The 10,382-nt window shown below is 52.7% G+C and overlaps 1 protein-coding gene across 1 annotated transcript in view; it reads left to right on the top strand.

Moving 5' to 3' along the window:
- Positions 1 to 2,243: 2,243 nt before the first annotated feature.
- Positions 2,244 to 10,382, top strand: part of LOC132885839 (phosphatase and actin regulator 1) — a 130,077-nt gene continuing 121,938 nt past the window's right edge. Inside the window, exon 1 of the mRNA XM_060920359.1 lies at positions 2,244 to 2,535. Within this exon, the coding sequence (XP_060776342.1) occupies positions 2,244 to 2,535 (292 nt within the window). The remainder of the gene's footprint in view (positions 2,536 to 10,382) is intronic.

Genomic DNA, 10,382 nt, shown 5'->3' with positions numbered 1-10,382 from the left:
TGTTGATGATAACCAATCACCAATGTTACCAGTGACTAATCACATTGAACAGCGATTAGGCCTCGGGAAAACTGGTGATAGGTTATTTAGTTGCTGCGAACAATAGTGATTTGTTTTTTGGTCCTTGGGAATGCTGACAATCAGTGAGCAGTTTTGGAAACACGGGTGATCAGTTATTAGTCATTTCATTCATTACCATTATTACCAATAACCAATCACTAATATTACCAGTGACTAATCACTAACCGTAAATATTCCCTATGGCTAACAGCTCATCACAGCTGCTTGTAGTGACTAATCACTGGTCAGTATTGTTGACAACAACTAATCATCAACCACAAACGTTCATATTAAATAATCACCAACCTATATTAGTCCCGGTGACTAATCACTGATCACAAATATTCTCTTTGTCTAACCACTGATCACATCATTGCCAACAATCACGAATCAATAATCCCTGTTGTTCCCTACAACTAATCACTAATCACCCCTGCTCCATTCTATTTTACACTAAATGTTTTCAGAAATTCTCACTTCTTCCTGTAACACATTTTTTGACATATACATTTTCATGATCCTACAGTGAATATGCAAATTAGTGAGACTTTATATGTGTGATTTTTTTATACACTTAGATCGACTAACATTGTTTATGAAAATAAATCTTGTCCTTTTCTCATCTTTTTTCTGTTTTTTTGTATTAACATTTCTGTTTCGTTGAACTTTTCATCTTTTATCTCAAGTTGCATGTGAATTAGATGAATTGTATTAAGTGCATATGCCAATATGCAATCACATGAAATTAATAATTAAAACAAACAAACATGTTCAAAGTCAGAAAACAGAGTACAAAGGGGCACAGCGGCTTGTCACTGGATCAGTTCCCTCTAAAGTACTTATTTGTACCCTTTGTATACTGACTGGGAACATATATGTACCTTTTTGGCCCTAAAAAGGTCCAGATAGTTACCTCAAGGTCCAGTACTGATCCCTGGAGGGTTCAGTAGTGTAGATTGTACCTTGGGGGACAGAAATGGACTCCTGCTGTGGCCCTGTTTCCGACAGTGAATACACTACATGTGACAAATCAGGTGCATATCTATTGGAACAGCCATGGCCTGTGTGAGTTGTGTGGAAGGGGAGGTGAAGGAGCAGAGTGTGTGTAAGGGGAGGTGAAGGAGCAGAGTGTGTGTAAGGGGAGGTGAAGGAGCAGAGTGTGCGGAAGGGGAGGTGAAGGAGCGGAGTGTGCGGAAGGGGAGGTGAAGGAGCGGAGTGTGAGGAAGGGGAGGTGAAGGAGCGGAGTGTGTGTAAGGGGAGGTGAAGGAGCAGAGTGTGTGGAAGGGGAGGTGAAGGAGCAGAGTGTGTGTAAGGGGAGGTGAAGGAGCAGAGTGTGCGGAAGGGGAGGTGAAGGAGCGGAGTGTGCGGAAGGGGAGGTGAAGGAGCGGAGTGTGAGGAAGGGGAGGTGAAGGAGCGGAGTGTGTGTAAGGGGAGGTGAAGGAGCGGAGTGTGAGGAAGGGGAGGTGAAGGAGCGGAGTGTGTGTAAGGGGAGGTGAAGGAGCGGAGTGTGTGGAAGGGGAGGTGAAGGAGCGGAGTGTGTGTAAGGGGAGGTGAAGGAGCGGAGTGTGTGGAAGGGGAGGTGAAGGAGCGGAGTGTGTGTAAGGGGAGGTGAAGGAGCGGAGTGTGCAGAAGGGGAGGTGAAGGAGCGGAGTGTGCGGAAGGGGAGGTGAAGGAGCGGAGTGTGCGGACGGGGAGGTGAAGGAGCGGAGTGTGCGGACGGGGAGGTGAAGGAGCGGAGTGTGCGGAAGGGGAGGTGAAGGAGCGGAGTGTGAGGAAGGGGAGGTGAAGGAGCGGAGTGTGCTGACGGGGAGGTGAAGGAGCAGAGTGTGCGGACGCTGGTGCTTGGCGGAAGGAAGGAAGGAAGGAGAAAGAAGGCAAGGAAGCTGAGAATTCATCCGTGTGTGCGAATCGATTCGGACTCAAAGGAGTCGTTCAGAGGGAGCCGATTCCTCGGTGAGTCAGTGCTGGCGCTGAGAGGCGGAGCGGAGCTACTGCGCTCTCAGTGCCGCTCGGAAGCTGCGGATCCCGGGCAGGACATCCGGGAGGAGCTCGCAGGCGCGTTTTTGGTGAGCGGCGGGGAGTCAGTCCGGGACTCGCCGCGGAAATAACTGGATTTAAAAACAGCGAAAGCGAAGAAGCCGTATTCCTGCGTAAAGCCGCGCGAGCGATCCGGGAGCTGCTCCATGCTGCAGTCAGCGGGCTCCGGTCTGGCGGCCCGCGGCCCCGGGAGCCGCTTTCACAGCGGATACAGCGGCAGCACCGCGCCCGCGCCGCCTCCAGCTCCTGCGCACACGGCCAAGCAGAAAGGCTTCTGTCTGGTCAGGATGATGAAACTGAGCGGTAAAAAAGCGACCGCGGATCCGTGGAAGCAGCAGCACCAGCACGGCCCCGTGCCCTTCATCATTCACTGCCACATCGGGAAAGAAATCAAGCACATCTGCGGCAACTGCAGCCGCGCCACCGACGCGCAAGACGGTGAGTCGCTCCAAGCTGCGGCGCAAACATCACTCCCTTCATTCCCCATCACTCCCCATCACTCCCCTTCATTCCCCATCACTCACATCGTTCACATCATTCCCTGTCGTTCCCCATCACTCACATCATTCACATCATTCCCCATCACTCCCCATCATTCCCCATCACTCCCATCATTCCCCATCACTCCCATCATTCCCCATTACTCCCCATCACTCCCTTCATTCCCCATCACTCCCCATCACTCCCCTTCATTCCCCATCACTCACATCGTTCACATCATTCCCTGTCGTTCCCCATCACTCACATCATTCACATCATTCCCCATCACTCCCCATCATTCCCCATCACTCCCATCATTCCCCATTACTCCCCATCACTCCCTTCATTCCCCATCACTCCCCATCACTCCCCTTCATTCCCCATCACTCACATCGTTCACATCATTCCCTGTCGTTCCCCATCACTCACATCATTCACATCATTCCCCATCACTCCCCATCATTCCCCATCACTCCCATCATTCCCCATTACTCCCCATCACTCCCTTCATTCCCCATCATTCCCCATCACTCCCATCATTCCCCATTACTCCCCATCACTCCCTTCATTCCCCATCATTCCCCATCACTCCCATCATTCCCCATCACTCCCATCATTCCCCATTACTCCCCATCACTCCCCATCGTTCCCCATCACTCACATCGTTCACATCATTCCCCATCACTCACATCGTTCACATCATTCCCTATCGTTCCCCATCACTCACATCATTCACATCGTTCCCCATCACTCACATCGTTCCCCATCACTCGCATCGTTCCCCATCACTCGCATCATTCCCCATCACTCGCATCGTTCCCCATCACTCACATCGTTCACATAATTCCCCATCACTCGCATCATTCCCCATCACTCGCATCATTCCCCATCACTCGCATCGTTCCCCATCACTCACATCGTTCCTCATCGTTCCCCATCGCTCACATCGTTCACATCGTTCCCCATCACTCGCATCATTCCCCATCACTCGCATCATTCCCCATCACTCGCATCATTCCCCATCACTCGCATCATTCCCCATCACTCGCATCGTTCCCCATCACTCGCATCGTTCCCCATCACTTGCATCGTTCCCCATCACTCGCATCGTTCCCCATCACTCGCATCGTTCCCCATCACTCACATCGTTCCTCATCGTTCCCCATCGCTCACATTGTTCACATCGTTCCCCATCACTCGCATCATTCCCCATCACTCGCATCATTCCCCATCACTCGCATCATTCCCCATCACTCGCATCGTTCCCCATCACTTGCATCGTTCCCCATCACTCACATCGTTCACATCGTTCCCCATCACTCGCATCGTTCCCCATCACTCGCATCGTTCCCCATCACTCACATCGTTCACATCGTTCCCCATCACTCACATCGTTCACATCGTTCCCCATCACTCACATCGTTCCCCATCACTCACATCGTTCCTCATCGTTCCCCATCACTCACATCGTTCACATCGTTCCCCATCACTCACATCATTCCCCATCACGTGCATCGTTCCCCATCACTCGCATCGTTCCCCATCACTCACATCGTTCACATCGTTCCCCATCACTCACATCGTTCACATCGTTCCCCATCACTCACATCGTTCCCCATCACTCACATCGTTCCTCATCGTTCCCCATCACTCACATCGTTCACATCGTTCCCCATCACTCACATCATTCCCCATCACGTGCATCGTTCCCCATCACTCGCATCGTTCCCCATCACTCACATCGTTCACATCGTTCCCCATCACTCACATCGTTCACATCGTTCCCCATCACTCACATCGAACCCCATCACTCACATCGTTCCTCATCGTTCCCCATCACTCACATCGTTCCTCATCGTTCCCCATCACTCACATCGTTCACATCGTTCCCCATCACTCACATCATTCCCCATCACTCGCATCGTTCCCCATCACTCGCATCGTTCCCCATCACTCACATCGTTCACATCGTTCCCCATCACTCACATCGTTCCTCATCGTTCCCCATCACTCACATCGTTCACATCGTTCCCCATCACTCACATCGTTCACATCGTTCCCCATCACTCACATCGTTCACATCGTTCCCCGTCACTCACATCGTTCACATCGTTCCCCGTCACTCGCATCATTCCCCGTCACTCGCATCGTTCCACGTCACTCACATCGTTCCCCATCACTCACGTCGTTCCTCATCGTTCCCCATCACTCACATCGTTCACGTCGTTCCCCATCACTCACATCGTTCACGTCGTTCCCCGTCACTCACATCGTTCACGTCGTTCCCCGTCACTCACATCGTTCACGTCGTTCCCCGTCACTCACATCGTTCACGTCGTTCCCCGTCACTCACATCGTTCACGTCGTTCCCCGTCACTCACATCGTTCACGTCGTTCCCCGTCACTCACATCGTTCACGTCGTTCCCCGTCACTCACATCGTTCACGTCGTTCCCCGTCACTCACATCGTTCACGTCGTTCCCCGTCACTCACATCGTTCACGTCGTTCCCCGTCACTCACATCGTTCACGTCGTTCCCCGTCACTCACATCGTTCACGTCGTTCCCCGTCACTCACATCGTTCCTCATCGTTCCCCGTCACTCACATCGTTCCTCATCGTTCCCCGTCACTCACATCGTTCCTCATCGTTCCCCGTCACTCACATCGTTCCTCATCGTTCCCCGTCACTCACATCGTTCCTCATCGTTCCTCATCATTCCCCGTCACTCGCATCATTCCCCATCACTCACATCGTTCACATCGTTCCCCGTCACTCGCATCGTTCCCCATCACTCACATCGTTCACATCGTTCCCCGTCACTCACATCGTTCACATCGTTCCCCGTCACTCACATCGTTCACATCGTTCCCCATCACTCACATCGTTCACATCGTTCCCCATCACTCACATCGTTCACATCGTTCCCCATCACTCACATCGTTCCCCGTCACTCACATCGTTCACATCGTTCCCCGTCACTCACATCGTTCACATCGTTCCCCATCACTCACATCGTTCACGTCGTTCCCCATCACTCACATCGTTCACGTCGTTCCCCATCACTCACATCGTTCACGTCGTTCCCCATCACTCACATCGTTCACGTCGTTCCCCATCACTCACATCGTTCACGTCGTTCCCCATCACTCACATCGTTCACGTCGTTCCCCATCACTCACATCGTTCACGTCGTTCCCCATCACTCACATCGTTCACGTCGTTCCCCATCACTCACATCGTTCACGTCGTTCCCCATCACTCACATCGTTCACGTCGTTCCCCATCACTCACATCGTTCACGTCGTTCCCCATCACTCACATCGTTCACGTCGTTCCCCATCACTCACATCGTTCACGTCGTTCACCATCACTCACATCGTTCCTCATCGTTCCCCGTCACTCGCATCGTTCCCCATCGTTCCCCGTCACTCGCATCGTTCCCCATCACTCACATCGCTCACATCGTTCCCCATCACTCACATCGTTCACATCGTTCCCCATCACTCACATCGTTCCCCATCACTCACATCGCTCCCCATCACTCACATCGTTCCCCACCGCTCCCCATCACTCACATCGTTCCCCACCGCTCCCCATCACTCACATCGTTCCCCACCGTTCCCCATCACTCACATCGTTCCCCACCGTTCCCCATCACTCACATCGTTCCCCACCGTTCCCCATCACTCACATCGTTCCCCACCGTTCCCCATCACTCACGTCGTTCCCCACCGCTCCCCATCACTCACATCGCTCCCCATCACTCACGTCGTTCCCCACCGCTCCCCATCACTCACATCGTTCCCCACCGTTCCCCATCACTCACGTCGTTCCCCACCGCTCCCCATCACTCACATCGTTCCCCACCGTTCCCCATCACTCACATCGTTCCCCACCGCTCCCCATCACTCACATCGTTCCCCACCGCTCCCCATCACTCACGTCATTCCCCACCGCTCCCCATCACTCACATCGTTCCCCACCGCTCCCCATCACTCACATCGTTCCCCACCGCTCCCCATCACTCACATCGTTCCCCGTCACTCGCATCGTTCCCCGTCACTCGCATCGTTCCCCGTCACTCGCATCGTTCCCCGTCACTCGCATCGTTCCCCGTCACTCGCATCGCTCCCCATCACTTGCATCGTTCACATCATTCCCCATCACTCACATCGTTCACATCGTTCCCCATCACTCACATCGTTCACATCGTTCCCCATCACTCACATCGTTCACATCGCTCCCCATCACTCACATCGTTCCCCACCGCTCCCCATCACTCACATCGTTCCCCACCGTTCCCCATCACTCACATCGTTCCTCACCGTTCCCCATCACTCACATCGTTCCCCACCGTTCCCCATCACTCACATCGTTCCCCACCGTTCCCCATCACTCACATCGTTCCCCACCGTTCCCCATCACTCACATCGTTCCCCACCGTTCCCCATCACTCACGTCGCTCCCCATCACTCACATCGTTCCCCACCGTTCCCCATCACTCACGTCGCTCCCCATCACTCACATCGTTCCCCACCCCTCCCCATCACTCGCATCGTTCCCCACCGCTCCCCATCACTCGCATCGTTCCCCACCGTTCCCCATCACTCGCATCGTTCCCCATCACTCGCGTCGTTCCCCACCGTTCCCCATCACTCGCGTCGTTCCCCATCACTCGCGTCGTTCCCCACCGTTCCCCATCACTCGCGTCGTTCCCCATCACTCGCGTCGTTCCCCACCGTTCCCCATCACTCGCGTCGTTCCCCACCGTTCCCCATCACTCGCGTCGTTCCCCACCGTTCCCCATCACTCGCGTCGTTCCCCACCGTTCCCCATCACTCGCGTCGTTCCCCACCGTTCCCCATCACTCGCACCGTTCCCCATCACTCGCGTCGTTCCCCACCGTTCCCCATCACTCGCGTCGTTCCCCATCACTCGCGTCGTTCCCCGTCGTTCCCCATCGCTCGCGTCGTTCCCCGCCACTCCCCATCGCTCGCGTCGTTCCCCACCGCTCCCCATCGCTCGCGTCGTTCCCCACCGCTCCCCATCGCTCGCGTCGTTCCCCACCGCTCCCCATCGCTCGCGTCGTTCCCCACCGCTCCCCATCACTCGCGTCGTTCCCCACCGCTCCCCATCACTCGCGTCGTTCCCCACCGCTCCCCATCGCTCGCGTCGTTCCCCACCGCTCCCCATCGCTCGCGTCGTTCCCCACCGCTCCCCATCACTCGCGTCGTTCCCCACCGCTCCCCATCACTCGCGTCGTTCCCCACCGCTCCCCATCACTCGCGTCGTTCCGCATCACTCACATCATCGTTCCCCTCCGTTCCCCATCATTCCCCACCGTTCGCCATCACGTCCACCGTGCCCCATCACTCCCACCATTCCCCATCACTCCCTTCATTCCTCATGATTCCTTTTTCCCTTCACTCACTTGTATCACTCATTCACCATCACTCATTCACCATCACTCATCACTCACTCCAGTCATTCCCCATAACTCACTCACATCACTCCTCATCACTCTTCCCATCATTCCCTTTACTCATCACATCATTCCCCATCACTCACTCACATCACTCATTGCCATTATTCCCATCATTCCCCATCACTCATCACTCATTCCCCATTACTCCTCATCACTCTTCCCATCATTCCCTTCACTCATTCTCCTTCACTCCTCATCACTCATTCCCCATCATTCCTCATAATTCCCATGACTCATTCCCCATCATTCCCTATCATTCCCACTCTTCCCATCATTCCTATCATTCATTCCTCACTCAGTTCCCATCATTCCCACTCTTACCACTATTCCCATCACTCATTCCTCATCATTCATTCCCATCATTTCCACTCTTCCCATCATTCCCATCAATCATTCCCCATCATTCCATACAGATCCCTTATTCTTCATCATCACTATCCCTGCTATACACCCGTGTGCACGGTTACATATCCTCCTCTTACCCTACAGGCAGATGTGACTAAACTGCAGAACAATAACCTCGTCCGTGTGTTTCAGTTCTGTGTTGGAGCTGTTCTGTGTATATCTGTGCTCAAGCATCAAATATTCACACCAGGGAGGGTTTTTTCTTTCTTTCTTTTTTTTAATGTCTGAAATGCCAAAATCATTCAAGTACCCTTGTGTGAATGTGTGTGAGTGTGTGTCAGAGGTCGTTTATTGTTCTGAGCAGTGAAGCTCCAGTCCGTGATGTTGGAGCGTAACACCATTTGGTTTGTAATGAACCCCGAGACTCTGAGATCTCTGCTTGGTTTTTGAGACGAGATGGAAAATATGAAGCTTTTGAAGCTGCTTTTCTTCTGATCACTCGCATTTTCTTGGAGTCATGCTTTCATGCTGTCATGCTTTCAAGTTGTGCTTTCCAGATGTTTTGTTGAGATGTTCTGAAAGAGAAATTTGAGCACGACGGTTCTAATTGTTTACAGGTTTGTGTGAGGATTGTGGTTTGGCCGACTTTTAGCATGGATGCATCTGCAGTTCTGCTCATTGAACTGATCCGAGCTTCATGATGGACATTTTATTTATTTTTTCAAACTCATTCTTCATGATGATGATGATGATTCCTCCATATAGCCTGGAGACATTGGCACAACATTTTTTCCTCAGGACCTAGAAAACTCTGACCTTTACTATGCACTGACTGACTGACTTATTTATGGTAGATGTTCAGTTTTTTTGGGGCCACCTCATTTCATATGGTTTGACAGAATGATTCCATATGGTCTGGGATTTTTTAATTCATAGTATTGATCACCATTGAAATCAGGTAAAATCCATCAAAAAACATCTCATCTCATCTCATTATCTCTAGCCGCTTTATCCTTCTACAGGGTCGCAGGCAAGCTGGAGCCTATCCCAGCTGACTACGGGCGAAAGGCGGGGTACACCCTGGACAAGTCGCCAGGTCATCACAGGGCTGACACATAGACACAGACAACCATTCACACTCTCATTCACACCTACGGTCAATTTAGAGTCACCAGTTAACCTAACCTGCATGTCTTTGGACTGTGGGGGAAACCGGAGCACCCGGAGGAAACCCACGCGGACACGGGGAGAACATGCAAACTCCGCACAGAAAGGCCCTCGCCGGCCACGGGGCTCGAACCCAGGACCTTCTTGCTGTGAGGCGACAGCACTAACCACTACACCACCATGCCGCCCCTCATCACTGATAATTAATTAATTAATAGTCTCTTAATGTTTCACTTGAGTCATTTGTTGTCATTTAGAAAACCCTGGGAAATTTAATTGACTAATCCTCATCCCCCTGATTTGAGCCATTTTACTGATGCCATTCTGTTGAAGGAAAAATCCATCAGAGGGAGAGTGAGGGGGAGAGGGAGAGAGCAAGAGCGTGTGAGAGAGAGCAAGAGAGTGAGAGCGAGAGAGAGAGAGAGACAGACAGAGAGCAAGCAAGAGAGAGAGAGGGGGAGTGAGAGAGAGGGGAGAGAGAATGTGTGTGGGGGAGAGAGAGGGAAAGAGGAGAGGGAGAGAGGAGAGTGAGAGAGGAGAGAGAGGGGGAGTGAGTGAGTGAGTGAGAGAGAGATAGAGTAAGAGAGGGGGAGTGAGGGGGGAGAGAGAGATGTGTGTGGGGGAGAGAGAGGGAAAGAGGAGAGAGAGTGAGGGGGAGAGAGGAGGGGGAGAGAGGGGGAGTGAGTGAGTGAGAGAGATAGAGTAAGTGAGGGGGCGAGAGAGGGGAGGGTGAGAGAGAGGGGGATGAGAGAGCGAGAGGGGGAGTGAGTGAGAGAACGAGCGAGAGGGGGAGAGAGAGAATGAGC

This window comes from Neoarius graeffei, chromosome 1, assembly GCF_027579695.1.
Source record: "Neoarius graeffei isolate fNeoGra1 chromosome 1, fNeoGra1.pri, whole genome shotgun sequence".
In the NCBI taxonomy this organism is placed as follows: Eukaryota; Metazoa; Chordata; class Actinopteri; order Siluriformes; family Ariidae; genus Neoarius; species Neoarius graeffei.
This window is presented reverse-complemented; position numbering and strand designations above follow the sequence as displayed.